We start from the raw sequence: 27,665 nt of genomic DNA, 5'->3' as shown, positions 1-27,665 counted from the left end.
TAATCCAAGAGATCAATTCAAATCATATATTCAATTCATCTTAAATTATCTTCCAATGATTCACACAATGCAACTATTTAATCTCATCAAATCTAGCATTAAGAATTTGATGAATCTACCTAGCGTGCATTGAAGTAATCATCCAACACAATTTGAAGAGAAAAATCCCCAAATTTCAATTAATCAATCAATTGGATCAAATTACCTTTGTAATTCAAGTTCAATTATCTAATTCACCATAGATCTTGCCTCTAGATCTTCCTTCCTCCGAGAAAAACGAGATTTAGCCACTCATGCTTGGAGATTTGATCTCACAAGACATGTTTGGCTACTGAGAAAATGAGAGAAAAATGAAGGAAAGTAGAGAATTATATAGAGAAAAGAAATCTGAAAAGTTCTACAATTAGAAAATGTATCAAAAGACTTCAAATGAGTCAATCACGTTTCTATTTATAGGCCAAGGTCAAGTGGACACTTGGCATCATCTAAGAGGTCTTCCGGAGGCTTCTTCATCAAGGAATCTGGAGAAAATGCATTTTCGCACGAGCCCCTAGCAATCTCGCATGATGGTGCCAAGTGGAAAGTCCATCAGCTTCATTTTCGTCTTTCTGGAGTGTTTTGCATGACTGTGTGAAAATTTCGCATGGTCATGCGAAATTGCTTCTCACTTTTCCCTTAGTATGCTGCAGCCAACACCCATTCCGTTTCATTTCGCATGACTATGCAAAAATTTCGCATGGTCATGCAAAATCGAAAAACATGTTTTTTTGACTCCTATTTGCAATTTCTCCTATTTCTTTCTCTTGATTCCACTTCAACTACCTCCAAATCAACTCCAAATTCCGATCCAAACCGATTGCATTGCTTCTTTCATTATGCATTTGGATCATCATCAACTTTATTTATTTATTTTTTTCAATTTGATTCATCTCTTTTGTCACCAATTTATCAAAAACATACCTTGAAATGACTCCAAAACTTCATAAAACTTGTTAGTAACTCTTGCAAGGGCAACAACATGTTAATTGAGTGTTTTAGGCATAATTACTACTCAAAAGACGTGAAACTCATGAGAATTATTGTCTAAAATATGCTCTTTTTGAGTAGTAATCAAAGGGCTTTCTACATTACTTGTGCCTTTTTTGGGGCTATAAATTTATCAATTTTAAACTGATAAGTCGTTTTGATGGTCTCTTTTAGAGTGCCAAGTTTTTTTTGGGTTCTTCTCTTCCGAGGAGTTATGTCCTTCGAGCCAACAGGTCCACCATGTTTCAAGCGTATCTTAAATTCATTTGTTAATTGTCCTATATGGACATCAATCTATGCTAGAGAATTTGGAACCGGGATAGATGACTTTGTCATTTTCTTTGTATCAATGAATACATCTGGTAATTGATTTGCAAGATTTTTCAAATGAATGATCCTTTGAATTTCTAGTTTACATTGATTTGTACGAGGATTAAGATGGGTCATAATAGATGTCTTCCAACTAATTTCTTGTTGTTTTTCAGGAATCGACTTTTCTCTCCATTGTGAGCAGACAACACATGAGTATTCATTGGGAGAAAGAATCTTTTGGTTCTTTAGTGGATGCCCATGTGAGTGTTCAATTATTCAACGCATCATTGAAGACCTCGGGTGACCTAGCCTGTCATGCTAAAGGACAAAATTTTTTGGGTCGTTGAACTTTCGGTTCACGACAACATATGATTCAACAGGCTTTATAGTTGTATGATACAACCCAGAGGAGAAAGTTGAGAGTTTTTCCATTATAAGCTTGTGGCCAGATATAATGGAAGTAATGCAAAGATATTCTACATTATCTTCATTCATAGTTTCAATATGATATCCATTTTTGCGGATATCTTTAAAACCGAGCAAATTTCTTTTGGATTTGCTAGAATATAAAACATCATTTATATTAAAAATGGAACGTAGTTCCATTTGGTAACGTTATGTTTATTCTTCCAGAGCCTTCAACTAAGTTTGTATTACCGGATATGGTACTTACATTAGCTTTTATTAATGTCAATTCGAGGAAATATCTTTTATCTCGAAGAATTGTGTGCGTGGCTGCACAGTCTGTAAGACATACATCATGCCCATTCATCTTAAGACCAAATAACATATGGATTTTAGATATAAATAATATTAAAAAAACAAGACATAATTTAAATAACAAAAGAAAATCAGATGTAAATATAAGACATAATACTATATTATTTGATATATAAAGTAATATTAATCAATGTTAATTTTCTCATCATTTATTAAATGGTCTATTTTTTCACTGAGATCTCTAAAGAAATCAATGTCATAATAGGTTAGATCCAATCCATCACAATCGGTAAAACTCATCTCTATATCTTTTTCTTTTGCTTTTGTTGATGCTTGGTAGAGGTCGACCAAATGTTTGGACGTACAACAGGTACGCGACCAATGCCCCTTCATACCACATCTATAACAATTATTCTCATGGTTCTTAGGAGGTTTATCTTGTAAACACTTCCTATTTTCTTATTTTGTCTCAGTATTGTTCCACCTCTGGTGGTATAGTGAGACTTTCCTTTTCTGAGAATTTGATGAGTTATTACCATAAAAATCATGGTATCAAAGATTTCTTCCACGACCACGATCACGTTCTCGTTCTTGTCCACGTCTACGAGTTTGAGACAATATTGCATTCACTTCAGAGAATGATTCAAATCTAGTTGGACGAGACTAGTGATTTTTCATCAAAAGTTCTTTTTATTTATTTATTTTTAAACTTTTATGGAGATGATGACGAAGGAAAATAAGTGTTTTTGGGCAATCTTGCAGGGATGCTTGATTTCCTTCTTTGATCATAGCTCCAAGATTCATTACATCAAAATGTATTTCAACATCAAGGATTCAAGATAGATAATTCTTTCCTGAAATGTCAAGTACCACAAATTCGAGTTTTATGAGATTCAACATTGTCAAATGACTTCATATATATGACAAAACAATATTATTAGAATCAGTTGTAATAAATTGATAGCATTAGTATAACTTTGATTATAAACAAAATCAAATAATTTGTTTATAACTTTTAATAATATATAACAAAACAAAATCAATAATAATATAAATATGTAAAATTTTATTTTATCTAAACAACTTCAAGTTTAAGATACGAGAATTACTTTTAGAGTAATTCGTGCTGATAACGTGTTGTAAAGCGAGGACAAATACAATGCAAATCAAAGTAGTAGAAATGAAATATATCTTATTTTGATAATAATATATAATAGGGAAGAAGAAATCAGAAAAGAAAGTTGAGAAAATTGAGAGAATGAAAAACAGAGAGAATGAGATAAAGTAAGAAATTTCTTTCTTGCTTAGGGATGCATATTACAGAGATAAGAAACTCTTTTATAGGCTTTCTAAACGGCTTCCATTAATATCCCCATTAATAAATATTAATAGAACTCATAAATAACATTAATGGTTTTATTAATAAGTATTAATGGAAGTCATAAATAATACTTAATTAACATTTATTATAATTAATGTGGTGACATTCGTTACTTCAATTAATAATAATAATAGGGAGAATTGTGTTTTAGACCTAGTTGGACCTAAACTTTAAGCTTTGGTCCATATAAGTTCACTATTTAAGCCTAAGACCTAGAGGAAGTGTGAAAATCGAGAAAAAGGATATGAATTTTTTATCTTTCCAAAAATGACCTTTATTGACTATGAAAAAAAAAGTAAAAAAATATTAATTTTTTTTTTTTGTAAACCTCAATAAAATTTAATTTAATTTAGCAATTTGTCAAAAAATACACTGTTTTCCAAAAAAATAAAAATAAATTATTATTACTATTATTATTTAAAAATCAAACATCTTAGAAAATATATGTATTTTAAATTATGTATGTAAAAAATGACTAAAAATATGTTAAAATTATTTTTTAAAATAATATATATATATTTTAAAAAATTTTCTAAAAATTATAAATTTTTAGAATGATTATTAAAAAAAAAAAATTAAGATTAAAAAAATTTGTCAAATATTGTGGTAGAAAATACTTAAAATAGTTTTGAAGGGTATATTGGTCTATTCATATTTTATATCATTCCCATCAATTATACAATTTTTATGGATCAAATCTTAATTTTTGGATCCAGTTGGGTGCAAAACACAATTGTCCCATAATAATAATAATAATATAATTGGGATAGAAAAGGAGCGGGGAATAGGTCCCGCCTCCAACTGGGCTTTGTCTCCCATCCCAAATACAAGTCTCGATCCGTTGTTTGTGAGTACTAATATTTGATTGGAGGGTCCCGGTTCATGATCAGGTGTAGCAGGTGCATGATTTAATGATAGACTATTTTTTAGTTGTCTTTTTTGCCTCGTAAGGTTGATCCAGTGAAATCAACAATGAATGGGGCCGTGTTTGGTTGTTAGCAATTACATATCTCCCAAATCCTTTAATCTTCTAACCATGCTTATCCATCCTTCAAATTATTAAAAGAGAGATTGTGTTTGGGATCACTCCAAATATTATAATTACAATAATATAATTATTTTATTTATTATTTATAAAGTCATAATCAGGGCTTATTAAAAAAATGCCATAATTTATGACCTATATATATTGATTTATATTTTAAAAGATAATAATATAAGTTAAAAAGAAAATGATTGCATGCTTTTTTTTTATTTATATTTTATTATTGGTAAAGTTTGAGTTGCTAAAATAGGGAGCTCAAAACTGGTCAAGACTCAAAACATAATAAGACATGGGAATTTTATCATCTACTGTACGATGTTGTAAGTTTTAATATTTGATGGTGACGCCTAACAAATGGATTTAAATAAACTTTAAATTAAGGATTGTTTGGTAAAACAATTAATTCTAAGAATTCAAGAGTGACTATATATAACTTGCACTGAACCACCAAGTTGTTTTTCTCTGTTCACACACACAGGCTGTAAGGCTTAAAAGTAGTGCTTGTGAAATGAGGGGTAAGGTGTCTTTTCGTGGGGGGCCAAAAAGGAAGAAGCCTTTTTTTAGGTTTCCAATTTTGTGGTTCTATGAAAAGCTACTTTAACAGAAGTTATGTTTGGGCCAAGGCATCCACGTTTTTTCATACAGCAAGTAGTATGAAAGTGCCGTGAGTTTTGTGCGCTGTTGTGATTCATGATTTTTCCGCAGAATTAGGCGTTTACCAAGTCAATGAATCAATTACTCAAGTCCAGTGACCGATGAAGGAATGAAGTCATCCTGTTGTTTATATTTCCATTCTGATTTCCACTCCTAACTCTCCTTCAATCCACTCCCATGCGCTTAGCTTCTCAGGATGTATCTCATCAATTTCTTTCCATCTCCACTTATCATCTCAGTCGTCGTCATCATCTTCCTCCTCTCTCTTAACTTCCCAGAAACTGCATGCGCAGAAGATTTCTCCTATTCAAACTGCAAATCCTTATTTGAGTGCGGCAGATTGCGAGATATCGGGTACCCTTTCTGGGGAAATGGCCGACCTTATTACTGTGGGCATCCCAAGTTCGAACTCCGTTGCGAGAGAGGTGAGCCCACCATAGAGATCAAGTCCCAGAAATATCATGTCCTCGACATCCATCATGAGACTCAAATCCTAAAGATTGCCAGACTCCTTGACTTGTTCGATGGGAATATTGTTTGCCCTGAATCCAATGCAACAATGGATTCCGATTTCTTCAGATATACTTCCAACGATCAAAATGCCACTTTGTTCTACGAATGTGAACTTGAGTCTGAACCTCCTCAAACTTGTGATCTTTTGTGTGTGAAATATGGAAAGCAGGAGCATGCTTCTTTTGTCACAGATACAAATCTGGCTAATCAACTTGCAAGCAGATGTGAGTTTAGTGTAGTTGTTCCAGTTCTTGCGACTGCTGCTGCTCAAGGCCTTGCGGATCATTCTTTACATACAAACGATGTTTTGGGTCAAGGGTTTGAGGTTGAGTGGATTATAGACGAAACACAATGCATAGCATGTGTTGAGTCTGGTGGTATTTGTAGATATAACTCGACTTTACAGAAGCATTTTTGTCTTTGTGGTGAGTTCCGTGGCCAAGCTTACCCTACCAGTTGTCCAAATCCACCGGAGCTTCCACCTGCTTCAAATTTTGCTGAATCAAGTATGTGCCCCTCTTCATCTCATGATTTCTACTTTTATAATTCTTTGACTGTTGCCTGATTCATGTGCTTTTGGCGGGAAGATTCTTGTTCCGGTGTTTTTATTTTTCTTTTGAGCTAGGAGAAATGGAGTATTCCTAATCATCTATTTCATTATTTTATCCAATTAAAATTAAATTCAAGAACCCCCATCTCAACTAACTACTTTATGTAGATTACACCCATTATGATTTCCCACCACTTCAATTTCTTCGGGGAACCATCTTCCACCCTTATGCTACAATACTAAATCCATCCTCATTTGCTCATCATTGGTTGCAATCGTGGTAACATTTTCTTAGATTTAGTTAGATGATTAGGGTGATCTAATTTGATTATTCTTTTTAGTTAGTGTGCTTTTATTTAGATGAGTTTCTACTTCTAGTAATAAGAAATTAACTCTTAACATAATAAACACAAATAGAAGTCTATAAATCTTATACTACAATATAAAGCTAATAGTCATATTTGAAGTTCTTTTGGGCATCAAAGGTACAATGAAAATTTCACCCTGTTTCCAACTTTGGACATTCTATCACTCTTCTTTTTCTCCCTCTTTCCTTTCTTATCGAGAAACAATCAGCCCATGGATGCACACTCTATAAATTAGAGAAAAAAAAGCTCATCCAAGCTCGTATTTTCCATATATGTGTCACCATTGAAGGTTTTGATTAAATGCTAGAATCCAGATTGTGAAGTTTCAATTTGTTGTTGTTGTTGTTCTGCCTATGGTTTCCATCAAAGGCGATTCTATGATAACTCACTTCTAATTCATTTGGGTGCATTAATTTTAATTCTAGCATCTTCCTCACCAAACCACTTCCATCACCCTCTCCAGATGCATCTCATCTTCTCAGTTTTCATCTTCTTCCTCTCCCATCGCTTCCCAAAATCCGTGTCCACCGACGATGTTCAATTCTCAAACTGCAACCCTTCGTTCCAATGCGGTGGACTGGGCAAAATCGAGTACCCTTTTCTGGCTAGATGGCCACCAGCCCCGTCACGGTGGGCGTCCGGGGATCAGCCTGCATTGCCGGAATGGCGAGGCCACCATTGGGATCAGTACCGCGTCATCGACATCGATTACAACGCCCAAGTCCTAAAGATTGGTACAATCAATAATGGGTCGAAAGGGGCTTGTCCTCATCCCAACGCAACCATTGACCCATCTCTCATGAGCTACACTTCAAAGGTTGAGAACGCCACCTTCTTATTCGATTGTTGGCAGTATGAAGATCATCCCGGATCTTACGGGTTCACTTGTGAGATGGATGATCTTCAACTCCCATCCTACTTTGTTGTAAACACATCTCTGGCAAATGAGCTTGGAAGCAAATGTGGGGAGAGAGTTGTCATCCCTGTTTTGGGAACTGCTGCTCAAACCCTTCTGAATCATTCATTAGGTGTGGATGGACTTTTAAGAGAAGGGTTTGAGGTTGAATGGGAAGTAGAGGAGGAAGAAGAATGCGGAGAATGCGTTGAATCTGGAGGTGGATGTGGATAGGATTGGAACTTGAACATACCTATTTGTTATTGCCGGGACAAACCTTACTCAACAAGCTGTCCAGATCAAGATTCAAGCATGTATCCTCCTTCTCCCCATGATTTCTATGTCAATTTCTTCCTTCTTGGTGCGTTGGAATGTGATTGGGTAGTCAGAATTTGGGGACGACTGGTTCAAGTTCAGATATTTGAGTTGATTATAGGTATAAACTTAAAGAATCCTTTGTTCATAGTATTTGAAATTTAGACCAGGTTTTGGTTTTATGCATTTTATCCTCTTGGTTGAAATTTTATTAAGTTAAGCCTCCATTTTATTTTATTTTTCTCTATTTTTTCATGGTCTTTTTTAAGAAATAAACAAATCTTTGGTTGTTTTCCTTTTTCCTTTCTACTTATCCTTTTTGGAATTTGGACTGTTATTCATTTCCTTCTTTTCTATTAAAATAATTTTGATATAATACAAATGGTTTTGGTTGTCCCATTAATATAACGTAGCTATACCGCAGCGTCACCATCAAACTATATGATTATATCATAGGTTATAAATTTTAAATGCCTAATTGTTCAGTCCATGTCTTCCTTGCAAACTAGTAGCATCACTCTGAAAACACACCCAAATAGTTAGACTACCTGATTGTATAAGACTCATTAGGGTTGTGGTATTTCTAAAGTTTAGCCCCTTAGGAATTTTACATTTATATATTTCACAATATTACTCTCTAAGTCTATCGTTTTTGCATTTTTTTTTTCTGTTCATGTGTTTTGTACTTTTCGGCAGAGTGAAGAGTGTGAATGCTGAGATTCTTAAATTCTAAACCTGGAACCATTTGAGAGAGTAGGTTAAGAAAGGTGGTCGGTAGAAAGTTTGGATAAGCAACAGTGATTGGAGAGGGAATGAAAAGTCTTTGTTTAAGTCAAGTCTTCCATGAGGAAAGTGTAATCATCGATTAAACGTGTATAGACTTCGGGGTATTTGTTTACCCAGTCAATGACTCATTGCATATATTCTATAGAGTAACGGAAATTTGAATGAAAGAAGAATATGGGGCCGCATTTCACTTTCAATCTTTTTTTCCTCTCTTTGTGTCTATATATCCCCTCTCATTCATTGATTTGCTCATGGTATGTGTGATTTTCCCACCAGTTCAACTTCATCCTTCCTCCCAATGCATCCCAATTTTTCCCAATCTTCCCTTCTCTTCTTCCTCATCCTCTTCCTCCTCTCCCATCACTTTCCATGCTCTCTATGCCTTGACGATTTTCACTATTCAAACTGCAATTCTCCGTTTGAGTTTGAGTGCGGGCATGAATTGGGCAAAATTGAGTACCCTTTCTGGGTGTATGGTCATCAAGCTGACTATTGTGGTCATCCTTTGTTCAAGCTCTACTGCGAAGACGAACATGCCATCATAGAGATCAAGTCCCGAAAATACAAAGTCCTTAAAATCAATCCTGAATCTCAAATCCTACAGATTGTTACAATGGATGTATTGCCCAAAGAGCATATTGTTTGTCCTCAATCGCGGCTCATGGATTCAACTCCCTTCAACTATACTCCGTATGTTGAAATGGTGGCTGTGACTCTGACTTACAGTTGTTCCTCCATTGGTGATCATCCTGGAGCTTACCACTTCTCTTGCACGATGAATAACCGTCTTCACGAGGCTTACCTAGCAACAAACTTATCTGTGGCAAAGGAACTTCGAAGCAGATGCGAATCTGGTGTTATTATTCCTCAATTTCCAGTTCTTGTGCCGGAGTTAGAAGGGCTGCTGAATGGTTCATCAGATGATGTGGAGGAGGTTCTGAGAGAAGGATTTGAGGTTCAATGGACAGCAGACAACGCAATATGCAAAGAATGCCTTCGCTCTGGGGGAAGGTGTGGATACAACACTACGTCGAAAAAATCATGCTGCTTTTGTCGCGACAAACCTTATCCAAATAAATGTTCAAGTATGTATCCCTCTTCTCCTCTTCTATTCCCATCGTTTTTATATCAAGTCTCTGTTCTCTGTGTTGGTTCTTCTGTTGGATTCAAAAATACGGACAGGCATAATTGGGCTATTAGCTGATTCATGGGTCTTTGGTAGGATGAATCTTCCGAATATTTTCGTTTTTTCTTTTCCTTTTCCTTTTTCTGCATCACCTTATACTTTTTTGAGCTAGGAGAGTTGGAATGCCCTGAATTATTTGAACACCTACCCACGGGCGTCCAAATCACTTCAATTTTGTAACCTTTTATCTCCAATACTTTAATTAGATTCTTTTCTACCAATTGCTTTACCCTGACACATCTTCCATCTTTATGCCACATCCATCAACAATCATTCATCTCTAATTTACATCAATAATTTTGAACCATGCATTTTAGTGGAACGAGTGTTCATTGTGTTCCCCTTTCTTCTTTTCTAGTAGAATTTCCTCTCTCATCTTCCCACTATAGTATTGTTCCGTACACAAACATATTTAATTGGTCAATTATGGTTGTGGTGTCTCTACGTTTGGCCTTTCGGGATTTTAAGTCTATATTTTACCATATACTCTTAGCAAAGCGTCGACTTATGTTTTTAAATCCTCCGTTAAACATGCTCCTTATTTTTTATATAGAAAAATTATTATTTCTTGCTCTTGAATTTGTGGTCCCGTCCCCTCATGATAAATGCCGGTATGTTATTTGTTTGTGTTGAGCTGTCATACACTTACCGTCAGGCCACCAAATGTTCTAATAAATAGAACGAAAATATGAGGAAATAAAATAAAAAGTAAAAAGTAAAATAAAAGAAAAAGTAAAAAGAAATAAAAAATAGATTTAAAATTAATAAATTAATTTTATATAAATTTTAAAATTTATTTAATATGTTTTTGTTTTTCTATATGAAAATTAAATAACTCAACAGCATATTAATTTCTAATTAACTTAAATTATATTTTATTTTATTTCATATTTTGTATGGTAAAGTGAATATTTAAAAAATCATTTTTCTTAATATTTTTCTTCTTTTTATTAGTATTTTTTGAAAAACAAGCATAATCTTAATTATTCTATCTATAAACCTTTTTCAAACCAATGCCACTCTATCAAACACTTGCTCTAAAAAGTTAAATTTTATTATAGAAAACTTACAGCTTATTTGAGAGTAATTTTGATTAAAGTGTTTTTAGTTTATAATATTTTTCAAAAGTGATTTTTTGAAAGAATATAAGTGATTAGATTTTTGAAAAAGATTTCAAAATTTATTTGCTTTCATGTGCTAAAAAATTTATAAAAGTTTTTTAGAATTATTGTCAAACAAGCTTTAAAGCTACTGTAAATGATTTGTTAGATTTTTAAAAACAATTTTCAAAAGTTTGTCAAATATAATAACCACTTCCAAGCATTATAGATTCTTTCAAAATCACCCCCAAACCAGCTATTGAAAATGATTGTGGTCTCTTTGAGTTAGTATATGTATATACATAAGATGTTATTTTCAACTTTAGGTGTTGTTTATTTATTTTTATTTAATTCTAAGTAGAATTTAAAATTAAATAGTGTTTAATAGTGATAAGTATCAAGAAGTATTTTTTTTAGCATTTTATTTCTTTTAAGTATTAAGAAGTCAAAAAATAAAATAAAAAATCAATAGATTACTTTTAGCATTTAGAAAAAGCCAAATGTTTTAATTTTTTTTTAAAATTAAGTAATAAGTTAACAAAAAGTTAAAAAAACGAATGATCCAAAATTTGAAATTAAATTGCTTTCAGTAAAAAGTAAAAAAAAGGTAAAAAGTAAAAAAAAGTAAACAATACCTTAGGTTTGTTTCTCTAATACTTAGATCATGTTGCAAAGTTTGAAGGCATTTTAAGAAAAGTTGTAATCAATAATTTTTCCTTCATAAATACTTATTTGTTCCTTTATAATGAAACCTAAAAGTTTAAATAAAAGAGAGATCTCTTTATATTTATATACCAACACCACTATCAACATGTTGAATTAGAGTTTTATAAAATAATTATTTTTAGACCAAAGGTTAAATTTAGTCACTTCCCCTAATATTTGGATTAAATACATCTAACAATCATTAGTTTGAAATTTTATTATACATCTCTGATCTTTTTCATTTATTATCTCATTGACCCAAAATAAGAGAAGTATTTGATGAAATTTCAAACTTATAGTGATTGATAATGATTTTACTTGAAGTGCTTGTAGGGGAAATATTTTCTTTAGAAGTGTTTTTGGAGTATCAATGAAATACTATAAGTAATTTTTAAGCATTTTAAAAATGTTTTCTAAATTTTGTCAACTATTTCATTATTTTTTTTCAAAAAAGTTTTTTATACTAGAAGTGTTTCACATGGTTTTTAAAACTGGACCAGATCGATCGGTCCAACTGTCGACTGGTCACGGTTCTGGTCCGGTTTGACCAATTGGACCAGAAAACGATCGAATCGGAATTGGATTGTTTGAACCGACAGTTTGACCAGTGAATCGGACGAACCGATTGGTTCGCTCCGGACCCAACAACTCATTTTCCTTCTCCTTTCCTCGTGTGGCTGGTATCTCCACTGTCGCCTGGAGCGTCGTCCTGCTAGCAATGGTACCTCCACTATCACCTGGAGCGTCATCTTGTCGACAACACCCCTTGACCCTAGAAACCCCGCCACGTGCTGAAAAGCTCTCCAACCGCACCCCCAAAATGTTGCAAATCCCATCATCTCGTTGGCAGCACCTCTCCGGCACTGGGAACCCCGCCTCCCTCTCGCCGCGTACTGGAAAGCCCCCTCATCCCCCTGCGTCGCTCATTGGAAACCTCCCAACCTGGCTCTCAAAACATTGCAAATCCTAATCGCCAACCCCCCGCTTGCAAAGCCCCGTCACCCTCCACCCTCGGTGACGCACTAGAAAGCTCTTCCTGTCTTCCTGACTCCCAAAGAGCCTTGCCTTCCAATTTTTTGTTTTTTAAAATTTAATTTTGAGGTTTTATATTTAATTTCTTAATTTTTATTAATTATAATTATAGTGATATGTTTAATATTTATTTATTTATATTTATTGCTCATTGAAATTTTAATTTATTGAAATTATTAAAAATATTGGGTTGATTGACATTTACAAGTAAAAAATTTTGTAAAAAAACTCAACAAACATAATAAATATTGTCAAAATTTAGATAGAATTTATTATTTTTATTTATTATTATTTTTTTAATTTTAATAATACATAAAATATATATTTATGATATCACTAGTTCGACCGCAGTTCGATCGTCGATTCGACCAGTGAACTGTGAACCAATAATTTTTCCAATTCGATGATCGATATGTTTATGAAAACATTGGTGTTTTATGGAAATACTTTCAAACATGATAAGTGTATTTAACCCAAAGCTCACTTGAGGTGAGTGAAATTTATGAAACCTTGATGGAAGTTTGGATAAATTTATTTCTTGTTATATGCAAAATTGACAGGCATGATAAATAACCACTATACTAAGGTAATATCTTAACTAATTATAATATAAAGTAAGGAAGGGAAACCTCATACAACATAAAAGTTTTAATAATAATAACTGTGACATCCACATTGGATAGAAAGGGAAAGTTTCTAGCGCTATATAAGTACGAACTCCTTGTAACCCAGTAGACGCGTTTTAAAAAAGTGAGGGCCCTTTTGGGTTCAAAGCGGATAATATCTACACGGTTGGGAGCGGGTCGTTACAAATGGTATGAGAGTCGATCCCCGACCCCGGTGTGAGGGTTTGTTTGGCCCCATAAAGGGTATTTGTCTATTTGACCCCACAATCCCATGGGACACAACGAGGACGTTGTGTTTGCATGGGGGGTGTTTGTAATGTTTCACATCGAATAGGGGAGAAAGTTCCTGACGCTATATATGTAGAGACTCCTTTTAACCAAGTAGATACATTTTAAAGCCGTGAGGGCTCCTTTGGGTCCAAAGTGGACAATATCTACATGGTTGGAAGCGGGTTGTTACAAATGATATCAGAGTCGATCCCCGACCTCGATGTGGAGTTTGTTTAACCCCATTAGGGTGTTTGTTTGTTTGACCCTACAATCTCGTGAGACATAATGAGGACGTTGTGTTTGCATGGGAAGGTGTTTCTGACATCCCACATTGGATATGAGGAAAAGTTCTTGGCGCTATATAAGTATAGACTCCTCGTAACCTAGTAGACGCGTTTTAAAACCGTGAGGGTCTCTTTGGGTTCAAAGCGGATAATATCTACACGGTTGGGAGCGAGTCGTTGCAATAACAACTAGTATGTTTCCACCAATATTTTTATTTTTGAAAAAAAAAGTGTTTAACAGGTTTAGTTTTAATTTTTAAATTATTAAAAATCTTGCTTTTTTAATATAATTAAGAATGATATTTGAGTTTTGTTTTTTAAAAATAAATATGTTTTTTTAAACAAAGAATTTTTTTAAAGAATATTTTATTAAGATTTTTTATTTTTTTAGGAGTGCCAAGTTTTTAATCTACACGTGAGTTCTGGTTTTCTATTTAAACACCTGGCAGCACTTATCAAAATTTGAATATTAAAACATAAAATTAAATGAAGAGAAAGAAACTATTAAGTTATGAATAAGAAACTAGAAATATTACTAACTCTCACATTAAGATCCTTTACGATATTTTCTTTTCATCTTAGGTAAGTTTATCTAATGGATGGATTTTTGTTGCAGCGTCTGAGACCATCTCAAAGAAAATCATAATCGGTAATCCTTTCTTCCTATGTACTTTCTTGTTTATTCCTCTATTTATGTACCAAAAATTCAAAGAAAATTCTGTGTTGCGAGTTATTCTTGTTACTATATTTTCTAAGTTGTTTGACCTCTTTTCTCGTCTTAATTACAGTCATTGCTGCAGGAGGAGCTGGGACATTATTCGCTAGCATTCTGATAATCTTCTACTTCAAAAGAAAACTATCAAAACATATACTAATGTTCATTTGGAGAAAGAGATCTAATGCTGATCAAAACATTGAGGAATTTGTTAGGAATTATGGATCTCATGCTCCAAAGAGGTACAATTATTCAGATGTTAAGAAAATGACTAATTCATTCAAGGATAAATTAGGCCAAGGAGGCTATGGTGGCGTTTACAAAGGAAAGTTAGGTGATGGCCAACCTGTTGCAGTCAAAATCCTCAACACATCTAAAGGGAATGGAGAGGATTTCATTAACGAAGTTGCAAGCATTAGTAGGACTTCTCATGTCAATATTGTCAACCTTTTGGGGTTTTGTTTTGAGGGTGGCAAAAAAGCTCTCATATATGAATTTATGAGCAATGGGTCTCTTGAAAACTTCTTATGTAGTGAAAGTCCTTTGAAAGCCAATAAAAACTTGGGATGGGAGAAGTTGTACCAAATCACAATTGGGATAGCTAGAGGACTTGAGTACTTGCACTGTGGATGCAGAACAAGGATATTGCATTTTGATGTGAAACCTCACAACATCCTTCTAGACCAAGACTTTTGCCCCAAAATCTCTGATTTTGGGCTTGCTAAATTATGCTCACCAAAAGAGAGTACTGTATCAATGTCAGTAGCTAGAGGAACTATTGGGTATGTCGCTCCAGAAGTATTCTCTAGAAATTTTGGCCGAGTCTCACACAAATCAGACGTCTATAGCTATGGAATGATGGTTCTAGAAATGGTTGGAGGAAGACAAAACCCCAATGGTACAGTTGATCACACCAGCGACACATATTTTCCACATTGGATTTATAAGAATCTCGAGCGACAAGAAGATCTAGGATTAGAGGACATTGAGAACAAAGAGGAAAATGAAATTACAAGGAAGATGATACTAGTGGGTTTGTGGTGCATACAAACAAATCCAGCGAACAGGCCTTGCATGAGTAAGGTGATTGAAATGTTGGAAGGAAGCACAGAAGCCTTGCAGATCCCACCAAAGCCTTTCCTATCTTCTCCTCCAAGGTTTCCAAAAGACTGTTCATCCTTTAAATCAACACTATCACAATAATACGTTCCTACAATTGTATGTACTCATTATTTTATCAATCAAACAAGTCGATACATAAATTATTTTGCGTGGAAACTTTTGATAATCAAATTGTTTTGTCTACATTATGTCACATCCCTTCAAATTTGTGAAGCTTATGAGAATTTGAGAATATAGTTCTGATGGAAATTGTCTCACATTTTTTCCTTTGTTCTTTTAGGTTGGCTTTGTGAACATGATATAATTTGAATGAAGATAAATTAAGACCTTGTTACATATTCCAAACTAAATCTCTTGTTGCTGAAAATAAACTGCAGCGCTACGTAGTGTTTTGTAAATGTCTCATTTCCTATCTGGTTACTTCCATAAGCTTCTCCGGATGCAACTTAATTTCTTTCTAACTTCATCTTTTGAACAAGGTAGGTCAGCCAAAATTGACGTTTCTGGGAAAATAGCCAGCCTTATTATTCTGGTCAGTCGGGATTCAAGCTTGATTACCAGGAAAATGAAGCCACCACATGGAGCATGTCCAAAAACTATCATGCTAATGAATCCACATCAATCAATGAGATTCAAATCCTAAAAAAGTTAGAGAATATTTAGATTTAACCAAATTCCACCCTCATCCAAAAAATGACATACTAAACAACATGAAAAACAAAAACAGAAAGAAAAGAAGAGAGAAGTCCAATTAGTGGAAAATGTCTCAAAAAATCAAAGGGCTTAGTTTCCACGCTTGTTCCTGGCAGACAGTGACTCTTCATTTCAATTTCAGCTAGACGAATCAATCTGTAAGTTTCCTATGAAAATTAAGCAAATTCTGCCATATTAAGAATCTAACCACCAAACACCTTTATTTTTTTTGGTTGTATAGGATCATTCTTATTGCTATGTGCTATGAGAATCAAGTGAGCCCAGAAGGAAAACTCAACAGCTTCCATTAGGCGTTGTGGATCAACTAATCCAATTTATAGTCACAGAACCCGGTGAAGATGATGGTGACTCTTCATCAAGCCAACACTCTCTGCTAGGAGTTCATCTCCTCTGTTTTTATTATATTGAAATTCTAACTCTGAGCACTTCATCCATAGGAGGTCTCATTTCCTTTCACATTTTGCAAATACGAGAAACTGCCAAATGAACACACTGATTAGGGTTGGAGATGAAAAGTCTTTAAGTCAAGTCTTCCATTAAGGAAGTGTAATCATGGATTAAAGGTGTATAGACTTACGGGGTATTTGTTTACCCAGTCAATGACTCAATGCATATATTCTATAGAGTAACGGAAATTTGAATGAAAGAAGAATATGGGGCCGCATTTCACTTTCAATTTTTTTTTTCTTTGTGTCTATATATCCCCTCTCATTCATTGATTTGCTCATGGTATGTGTGATTTTCCCACCAGTTCAACTTCATACTTCCTCCCAATGCATCCCAATTTTTCCCAATCTTCCCTTCTCTTCTCCCTCATCCTCTTCCTCCTCTCCCATCACTTCCCATGCTCTCTATGCCTTGACGATTTTCACTATTCAAACTGCACTTCTCCGTTTGAGTTTGAGTGCGGGTATGAATTGGGCAAAATTGAGTACCCTTTCTGGGTGTATGGTCATCAAGCTGAGTATTGTGGTCATCCTTTGTTCAAGCTCTACTGCGAAGGCGAACATGCCATCATGGAGATCAAGTCCCGAAAATACGAAGTCCTTAACATCAATCCTGAATCTCAAATCCTACAGATTGTTACAATGGATGTATTGCCCAAAGAGCATATTGTTTGTCCTCAATCGCGGCTCATGGATTCAACTCCCTTCAACTATACTCCGTATGTTGAAATGGTGGCTGTGACTCTGACTTACAGTTGTACCTCCATTGGTTATCATCCTGGAGCTTACCGCTTCTCTTGCACGATGAATAACCGTCTTCACGAGGCTTACCTAGCAACAAACTTATCTGTGGCAAAGGAACTTCGAAGCAGATGCGAAACTGGTGTTATTATTCCTAAATTTCCAGTTCTTGTGCCGGAGTTAGAAGGGCTGCTGAATGGTTCATCAAATGATGTGGAGGAGGTTCTGAGAGAAGGATTTGAGGTTCAATGGACAGCAGACAACGCAATATGCAAAGAATGCGTTCGCTCTGGAGGAAGGTGTGGATACGACACGACGTCGAACCAATCAAGCTGCTTTTGTCGCGACAAACCTTATCCAAATAAATGTTCAAGTATGTATCCCTCTGCTTTTCTCTTCTCAGCATTTTTATGTTGGTTCTTCTGTGAGATTAAATTGCTGACCCATACGGTTTTGGTGGGACGAGTCTTTACCATGATTTCTTCTTTCAATTTTCTATCTGTTTTTCCCCTCACCATTTAGTTTTGAATTATTAGTTAGCATGGTATTAAGAAGAATTCTAGCTTGGAGCAACTTTCTATTCAATAATTTCTAGAGGAAAAAAAAAGAAAAGGCCCATGATTTTCACCCAAAACTGAATTTTATAGAACTTGTATAAAATATTTTTTTTCCCTTTATTTTAGTCATATTTCCTTGGAAGACCCTTTTTGAAATATAATTTTAAATTTATTTAATTTTTTTTATCTACATTCATAATTTTCTTAGATTCAATTTCATCTATCTATAAAAAATCATGTATTGATTATATTTATATTTATAAAAAAATATTTTTTTTCACAAAAAGCATTGATATTAAAAAATTATTAACATATGAAAAGAACAAAAAAGGGAGAAAATGTAGTAATGCTTCCAAAATTTAGTTTTTCACTTTTGTGTATTCATCAATTTTTTGTTTAATATATTTTGTTATTTATGGTCACTTAAACTACTTCTTGTCCTACCAAGTGCTTTCACACCCAAATAATAAGAAAATTTCAAAAACCGGTAAAGCCATTGACCTACAAGACAATCCATTTATAAGTCAAGTAGACTACTTCTATGACAAATTTCTTATCCTCTTTCCCCCCTCTTTTCCTCCCTATTTCTCCTCTAATGTATGCCCAAATCATCTTGACATGGAAAAACACATTCCATATAATTGTAGACATTATCATCATTACTAACTTTGTTGTCGAAACTTGATATGTTGATCCAATTTAAGGCTTGCAAACCTCAAAATTATGGGACAAGTCAAAATATAAGCTATCCTTTTTGGATTCCTAAGGAACAAGTATCCTTTTGTGTATTTCTAAGGCACTATATTGAAATAAATTATAGAAAAATTTCTATAAGTTTCTCTAATTTATCATCTTAACCAATAGCTTGAATACTATCTTCTAATAGTTTTTTTGTCACAAAGCAACCCCTAAGAGTAGTGATTTCTTTATATTTGGGACTTTACACAACCACTCTTATGTGACCAAATTTGATTTACCCTTCCTCCATTCCATTATAAGTTTGAGAATTTTGGGTAAGATTAGCCTTTTAGTCTCTCTCTTAGATTAGTTTAAAATTATATTTTAAAAATATGGTTTCTAAAGAATTAAAATTATAATTTTAATATATAGTTTCAAAATGCATGCTAAAATTATAATTTTGAAAAATAATTTTTAAATTTATACTAAAATCAAGATTTCAACGTATAGCTTAAAAGTAAAAGAAACATATTAGAGAAAGAAATCAATTTGAATTAATATTAATTTCAAAATGGGCCCTTAATGTGTATTTGTATGGTTAGAGCCACTTTGAATCCAAACCTAAAATTCCCGACATTTTATCATTTGATTATTGTAACTTGTACTTCGTGTTTTTTTTTTCTTTTGGTTTTTTTACCTCATTTCAAAAACAGTTGTTTGATTGTCATCTTGTATGTCTATTGGAGGGAAAAGCCAATTGAAAGCCCAACCCGTGTTTTTCCTCCCTGATATGTTAAATTATATATTTATTAAAACGAATTGTTCTCCATAGCAGTCCTGTTCTCATTTATTTTGTGTCCAGTGTTCTCATTTATTTTTCCTGAAACGTGTAGTGTGGGCCATTTACCAAGTCAATGATGAATGGTAGGGGGCATTGAGTGAGTGAAGTTTTTGTTTAGTTTTATCCTTCCATGGCCTAATATATCCATCCACTCATCACTCTTTCTCATTTTTTCCTCCTCTTCACTTCCATGCATCTCAAAGATTTCTTCCCTTCTTCCCTTGTCATCTCCCTCTTCATCTCCATCCTCTCCCATGCCTTCCCAAAATATGTCTGCGGAATCGATTTTCGCTATGCAACCTGCAATTCTTCAGTAGAATGTGGTAGACTGGGAAAAATTCACTACCCTTTCTGGGTAAACGGCTCCCAACCTCGGTATTGTGGTCATCCCTCGTTCGGTCTGTCCTGTCACAAAGACGAGGCCACCATGTGGATCTGGGCTGAACTTTTTCATGTCATCGACATGGATAATAGGACTCAAACCCTGAAGATTGCCAGAATCCATGAGCCCTCGACGGGGAAACTTTTTTGTCCGGTCTTCAACGCAAGCATAAAGTCAACTTCCTTCAGCTATTCTTCCGATGTTGAATTTATCACTTTCTTGCACAATTGTCCTCGGATCGAAGGTTTATCATCTTATGAGTATCCTTGTGTGGTAGTAAACAAGAAGCAAATCCACAGTTACTTTGTGGCAAATACATCTTTGGCAAATAGATTTAGAAGCAGATGTGGGTATAGTGCTCTTCTTCCTGTTCTCGGAAGTGCTGTAGAAGGCCTTATGAATGGTTCATTAGATGTGGAAAAGGCTTTGAGCAAAGGGTTTGAGGTCAAATGGACAGCAAACGAGACACAGTGCGAAGGGTGCATGGAGTCTGGCGGTAGGTGTGGGTATGACCGGAATTCGAACACACCTTCTTGTTTTTGTCGTGACCAGCCTTATCCAGAAAGCTGTTCACGTTCATCAAGTATGTATCCTTCTTCTTTCGATGATTTCTATCTTAGTTGCTTCCTTTGTTGCTTCTTCTACTATTACATCAAAACATCTGCAGCAATACACCTAATTCATGTTTTTTTCTACTCAATCATCCATTCAATTATTTGGATGGCCATAGTAGTTCAATTCCGCAACCCTTTTCTCAAGTACTCCTTAATACATCATACTTCTTTTCTACCACTTTGCTTTATAAAGGGCCCATCTTCCATTCATGTCTGTCATTTATACTTTCCACCTCACTTGCTCAGACTTTATCAAATGGATGGGGCCTTCTATTTTGATTATCTTAATTAACTAGATATGGTAGTTTTAATTATATATATTTATTGTTGAAAAAAATATTGTCTAAACATGGAACATGATTTATCTGGACAAGTAAACTTCTATTAACCCCTTGTTTCGTGCCATTTGAAAGATTGACCAACTTTCCTCCATTTTTTTTGGAAGATTATTTTGGTTCACATAATTTATTTGAATTGGATATTATTTTTCTTTTTCTTTTGTATTTTATTAGTCTAAGCTGATGCATAAGAAAGTAAAGGTAAGCATGAACACATCACCTCTTGGTCTGTTTTTTTATTTTTTTATTTTTTATTTTACTTCTTAGGTGTAGTTCGAGAAATTCAAATTCTAATTATGCATGTTACATTATTGAAATAAATATGTGGAATCTTTTCTATATGTTTCCCTGATTTATCATTTTAATCAATAGTTTTAATACCACCTTCTCATTTTTTTTAGTCACAAAGGAACCCTTTAAATGAATAGTATTATGTTATTGAAATTAATAAAAATATCTAATGTATTTAAAACTAGAAGTAGGATTAACTATTAACATAATTGTAAAATATGGTCACGGGCCGGTCCTTGATGAACTGTTCAATGCCGCCCCATTTTGTTCAATTCAAACAGGCCCAGCCCGCTTCTTTCCCCACCTTTTATTCAATTCAAAGTGGTCTGGCCCGCCTCCCTCCTTCCTTTTTATCACTAAAGCCCAACTGCCCCCTCCCTTTTTATCATTAAAAGGGTCAGGCCCAATTAAACGATTTCCATTAAAAATTTTCAAATCTGGACCTCAAAATTAAGACATCACTCGGCTAAATCAACTTCTTGTTTCGTATAGCAAACAAAAGAAATATATTTTTTTGCTAAAAAATTATAATATTAAATAAAAATAATATAATATTTTTTAAAATTATAAAATTAGTTAAAATTAAATAATTTTTTTTTTCATTTTCAATATATTCGCATTTAAATATTATGCATATCTCATTTAATAAAATTTAAAATATTAATACATTCATATTTATGTATAAAATAAAAATTAAATACTACTGATTTTTAATTTATTTATATATTTTTCAAAAAAATTATAATTATTTTTAATTTTAATAATATATAATCACATATTTATTATATCAACAATTCAATTGTGATTTAACCATTGGTCCAATTAACGAATCGTGAATTAGTAATTTTTTCGATTTAATGATAAATTTGATCTGAAAACATTGGTCAATCAAATTAGTGTCGATGAAAATTTTTTGTTTAATATATTTTGCTACTTCATGGTCATTTGAACTACAACATGTCTTAGCAAGTGCTTTCAAACTCCAATAATAAGAAAGCCCAAATACTTGTAATGCTATTGGCCTTCAAGACGTTCATATCCAAGTCAACTAGACTGCTCCCATGGCAAATTTCTTATTCTTTTCCTCTGAATTTCACTTCCTTCGAGTGGATGCCCAAAACATCTTCATTTTCAGAAACACTTTGCTTTTATTTATTATTGTTATTATCTTGGGCATTTTAGGTTATAAAACTCCATCCTATCAGACCCAGAAATTAAGGCCTGCGGGCCTCAGAACAGTGGGACTGGTCCAAATATACGTTACCCCTTTCTGGATTCCTAAAGAACAAGAATCCTATAGTGACTACCTGAATTTACAATCACTTGCAATGATGAAAAAACAGTGCTTTCTGTGTTTCTGTTATTGATGATTAGGCTAACTCTCCTCTCCACGTTTCTCGGCTGCCTCCCCCTCATGGGGTTTACGGACTTAGACAACAATTTCTGCGGTGCCAAACACTGTGGACTCAGTCCTGAACACGACTTCAGATATGGTCTTTTTTTTTCCCTTCCTTTTTTTTTTCCTTTTTTTTTATTACCTCGACCCAGTCATAAAATTCCAAAGTATCCGTCTACATTGAACTAGCATACACATCTTCTATATCTTTGATTTGAGTACTATGCTCAATCTTTAAATCCATTGCGATGCTTTTTCTCCATGAGTTCGGCCAAATGGGTTCCAAGCTTTTTCAATCAGTCATCCTACACTCCCCCATCACCACCTTCTTCTTCATCTTCATCGCCATTCCTATGTGCTTCTGCGTTGATAACCAACAATATGAGGAGTGCACAAATCGTCTGTACGAGTGCGGAGACATGAAAGGCATAGGGTATCCTTTCTGGGGAGATGGTCGACCTAAATTCTGTGGGCAACAAGGGTTCGAGCTTAAGTGCCAGGATGATGATTACCCTCTTATAGATATTGGTTCTTTGGAATTCCGAGTACTCAGTATCAGTAATTCCACTTATGCTATGAGAATAGCCCGAGAGGATTTCTGGGATCAAACTTGTCCTAAAGAATTCCAATCCACGACTCTCAATTACACGTTGTTTGATTATGCTGGTACCGATCGAAACCTCACCTTATTTTACGGTTGCCCCGATGAGGTGTTGTCCCAACTCCCGGCTACCTGGAATATTAGTAATAATTTTACATGCTCAGTTGAAGATATAAATGATACCACTGCTTTCTACGCGGATGAAGCGTTTCTGGGGCTTGATCAGCACCTTGCAATCCTAAGGACTTGCAAAATCAACGTCACGCTTCCCGTTCTAGGAGCCTCTATTGATGAACTCGATGCCAATAGGACAGGGGGCGAAGTTAGTAACGGAGAGAGACTGGAAAAGGCTTTGAATATGGGATTTGATGTGGATTATAGCGTAGTCACAGGGTTGTGTGTGCACTGTAATAAGTCCGGTGGAATATGCGGATCATCCAGCACGTCTCAATTTAGCTGCCTTTGCCGTGATAAATCTTATCCATACTCGTGTCAAAAATCAGGTATGTTTCCCATCAGATTGCTCTGCATCCATCAAACTGTGAGGCTTGCTAGGGTTCATGGGCTTATGGCAGAATAACTTTTGGTCCATCAAAAGCCAGCCCATTTGCTTGTGGGTTTTGGGAGGGTCAGACCCTCTTTCTTGTTCTAGTTTTTAGTGGTAATAAACTGATTCAAATTCCAATTCAAACATCATCCTAGGAATCCCCCATCTCATCTAGCTAGCTGGAGCCTGGAGACAAATTTTATCTTACCAAATCTTCCCATACAATTGGAATGAAGATTATTCCGTGCCATATGCCTCCTACTATTCCTGTTCAATAAGTCCATCTGCAACTTTTCTTTGATTAATTCTTGCCAAGGCCATCAGTCAACTTATGGCTAGTAAACCTTCAACTCTCGTGTGAATTCAGTGAATAAATCTAGCCATGAAGCTGGCAGGCAGGCTTATTGATAAGTGTGTAAATGTCCCAAACTATAAGAGTTGGAAATGCAGACTAGATCAAAGCTTTCTAGTCATCTTATCTGAATTTAAAAAGAAAAGAAAAGAAAAAGTAAAAGCAAAACAAAAAGAGGTGAGTGATGAGGAAAATAACATGTTCTATTTAACATTTTTTCCTTATTACCATTTCTTTAAGTGATTAAAAGTTCATGTGATAGATGAAATGGATGAAATAGGTGTCCGATCCACCTGGATAACACAGGTGTTTGTGTTATTGAGAACATAAAGGTTTGAGTCACAACCAACACGAACCTTCTTTGTTTGTAATAGGGAATCTTTTTATTATTCTTCCACCATTGAGGGTAGGTCGCATGTCCCAATCTTCAGTCATGAATTGGAGCCATTTCCTATATAGAGATTTTTTTAGTGATATAGCAATAGTATTTTTTAAAAATATCTTTAACTATTTTTATAGAAAAAGTATATATTTAATAAAATTTAGAAATTATTTTTAAAATTTTAAAAAATCACTTATAACATTGAAAAATCACTTATAATAGTGAAAAATTATTTATAGTATTAAAAAATTATTTATAATATTTAAAAAAACACTTAGGAGATAATTCTCTTATAAACACTTCTATTAAAAATACTGTGAGTAAAAATATTGTTAACACATTATAACACTTTAATATATCATTCTTAGGAAAGATCTTTTGGGTTTATAAATATCTCAACTAGTCATCTCGTCTAATTAATTTTTCAACTAATTATCACCTAACATTGTCACACATAGGTTTCATTGAATTATCGTTCATATAATGTTAAATACATTCAAAGACAACTTGACTCTATTGTCACATATCAATAATATATGACTATTTTGGTACTTAAATTATACAAATGTATCAAGAAATATCGAAGGAAATTTTGACAAAAATATTGATGAGATGAAAACTAATCAAAACTCATAAAAATATTAGAAAAATTAAAAAAAATGATATAAAAAGAAAAATAATATACATATTGCAGTTGCTTTGTTGAAGATATATAATGCATGATATTTGAAATATTATGTACAATTTGAAAATATATTTAAATGATTTACTTTGTATTGAAAGATAATTTATGTGATTATTTTTTCTATTTAAAAATATTTATAATTTTATTTACAAATTTATACTTTATAATTAATTTGACTTATGATTTTTGTATTTTAATAACAAAATAAATGAAATTTGAAAATAAGATAATTAAATTAATTAATTAATTAAAATTTTATTTTTTTCATAAAAATATTAAATATTTAAGTATATATATATATATATATATATATATATATATATATATATATATATATATATATTAAATTTTATTTTATTTTTTTGTATTTTGTTTTTATCACAAGTAAAAAGTTGCTCCACGAACAAAGCTCAACCTTGCACATAAAGGAGTCAGGTTTGGGACTGCATTTGTTGTGTCGGTCAACCAACTATATGTTGACTTTCCTTAACATTTTCATCATTGGTTAAACCATTTGTTCATGAAATCCCATATTTGTATGGGATAAATTATAAAAATCACATATATTTTTGTCTATTTCTCAATTTAAATGGATATATTACTTCGCTCACATTAAGATATTTTAGGAAATTTTCTTTTCATCTTAGTTAAGCTTCTCTAATGCATGGATTTTTGTTGCAGAGTCTGCAAACATTTCAAATACAATCATGATGGGTAATTCTTGCTTCCTATCTACTTGCTTGTTTATTCCTCTATATATATGTACCAAAAATTCAAAGCAAAGTGTTTGTGTTTCGAGTTATTCTAGTTGCTATATTTTCTAAACTGTCTGACCTCCTCTCTTGTTAATTACAGCCGTTGTTGCAGCAGGAGTTGGGACATTATTCGCCAGCATTCTTATAATCTTTTGCTTCAAAAGAAAAATATCAAAACATAGACTAATGTTCATTTGGAGAAAGAGATCTGATGCTGATCAAAACATTGAAGAATTTGTTAGGAATTATGGATCTCAAGCTCCTAAGAGGTATAGTTATTCAAATGTTAAGAAAATGACTAATTCATTCAAGGATAAACTAGGCCAAGGAGGCTATGGAGGTGTTTACAAAGGAAAGTTAGGTGATGGTCAGCTTGTCGCAGTCAAAGTCCTCAACACATCCAAAGGAAATGGAGATGAATTCATTAATGAAGTTGCAAGCATTAGTCGGACTTCTCATGTCAATATTGTCAGACTTTTGGGCTTTTGTTTTGAGGGTGGCAAAAAAGCTCTTATATATGAATTTATGAGCAATGGGTCTCTTGAAAACTTCTTAGGTAGTGAAAATCCATTGAAAGTCAGTAAACACTTGGGATGGGAGAAGTTGTATCAAATTGCAGTTGGGATAGCGAGAGGACTTGAGTACTTGCATTGTGGCTGCAGAACAAAGATATTGCATTTTGATGTGAAACCACACAACATCCTTCTAGACCAAGACTTTTCCCCCAAAATCTCTGATTTTGGGCTTGCTAAATTATGCCCACCAAAAGAGAGTATTATATCAATGTCAGCGGCTAGAGGAACTATTGGGTATGTTGCTCCAGAAGTGTTTTGTAGAAATTTTGGCCAAGTCTCACACAAATCCGACGTCTATAGCTATGGAATGATGGTTCTAGAAATGGTTGGAGGAAGACAAAACGTCAATGGCACAGTGGATCACACCAGCGAGACATATTTTCCGCATTGGATTTATAAGCATCTTGAGCGGCAAGAAGATCTGGGACTAGAAGGCATTGAGAACAAAGAGGAAAATGAAATTACAAGGAAGATGATAGTAGTGGGTTTATGGTGCATACAAACAAATCCATCACACAGGCCATGCATGAGTAAGGTGATTGAAATGTTGGAAGGAAGCATAGAAGCCTTACAGATCCCACCAAAGCCTTTCTTATCTTCTCCTCCAAGGTTTCTGATAGATTCTTCATCCTTCAAATCAACACTATCACAATAATATGTTCCTACATTTATATGTACTCTATTGTTTTATCCATCAGACAAATTAGTACGTAAAATTATTCTACGTGAAGACTTCTAGATGATAATCAAATTTCAACATTATGCGATTTGTTGTACTAGAATACTAAACTTGCAGAGAGTTTAGATATCACCCGTTTGTCTTCCACTTAAATATGTCACTCTTGACAAGGTAGATACACAACTTTTTCCTTTTTCCTTTTTTTTTCCCTTTTTCCAACATATCTGTATTATGTTTGACTAAATATATGTCTAAATACAATTATAAAGGACCCAGAAATTTAGAAATTGAGTAGCTACTAATAAGGCTACTCAATTGGTAGAATGCATTTTGAGGAAGAAGGGAATAGGTCATGAAGATCAAAAGAAAAAATTAGGGTATCCAACACCACAAATTAAAGGGCATTGCTCTGTTTTTCCAGATGGAACAAAAGTCAGCCAAATTAGTAGCCGACAACTATGTTTGTCTAATTACTTCCTCATTCAC

The 27,665-nt window shown here is 33.9% G+C and overlaps 3 protein-coding genes across 3 annotated transcripts; all 3 read left to right on the top strand.

Moving 5' to 3' along the window:
• The first annotated feature begins 5,334 nt into the window (after positions 1-5,334).
• Positions 5,335-7,698, top strand: LOC117904186 (LEAF RUST 10 DISEASE-RESISTANCE LOCUS RECEPTOR-LIKE PROTEIN KINASE-like 2.7). Its single transcript, XM_034816698.1, has 2 exons — positions 5,335-6,157; positions 6,995-7,698. Exons 1-2 carry the CDS (start codon positions 5,335-5,337, stop codon positions 7,696-7,698), a joined length of 1,527 nt encoding a protein of 508 aa, XP_034672589.1.
• LOC117904185 lies at positions 7,566-27,326 on the top strand. Its single transcript, XM_034816697.1, has 9 exons — positions 7,566-7,900; positions 8,476-9,650; positions 14,385-14,417; positions 14,557-15,685; positions 17,071-17,879; positions 19,786-20,547; positions 22,820-23,707; positions 25,852-25,884; positions 26,026-27,326. The coding sequence occupies exons 2-9, from the start codon at positions 8,822-8,824 to the stop codon at positions 27,153-27,155; spliced, it is 5,613 nt and encodes a 1,870-aa protein (XP_034672588.1). The 5' UTR covers positions 7,566-7,900; positions 8,476-8,821; the 3' UTR covers positions 27,156-27,326.
• On the top strand, positions 19,681-21,355 carry LOC117905118 (LEAF RUST 10 DISEASE-RESISTANCE LOCUS RECEPTOR-LIKE PROTEIN KINASE-like 2.1). Its single transcript, XM_034818024.1, has 2 exons — positions 19,681-20,547; positions 21,318-21,355. The coding sequence occupies exons 1-2, from the start codon at positions 19,773-19,775 to the stop codon at positions 21,338-21,340; spliced, it is 798 nt and encodes a 265-aa protein (XP_034673915.1). The 5' UTR covers positions 19,681-19,772; the 3' UTR covers positions 21,341-21,355.
• Positions 27,327-27,665: the final 339 nt, after the last annotated feature.

The sequence above is a fragment of the Vitis riparia genome, chromosome 17 (assembly GCF_004353265.1).
Source record: "Vitis riparia cultivar Riparia Gloire de Montpellier isolate 1030 chromosome 17, EGFV_Vit.rip_1.0, whole genome shotgun sequence".
NCBI classification, from domain to species: Eukaryota; Viridiplantae; Streptophyta; class Magnoliopsida; order Vitales; family Vitaceae; genus Vitis; species Vitis riparia.
Note: the sequence above shows the minus strand (reverse complement) of the source record. Positions and strands in the feature narration are given on the sequence as shown.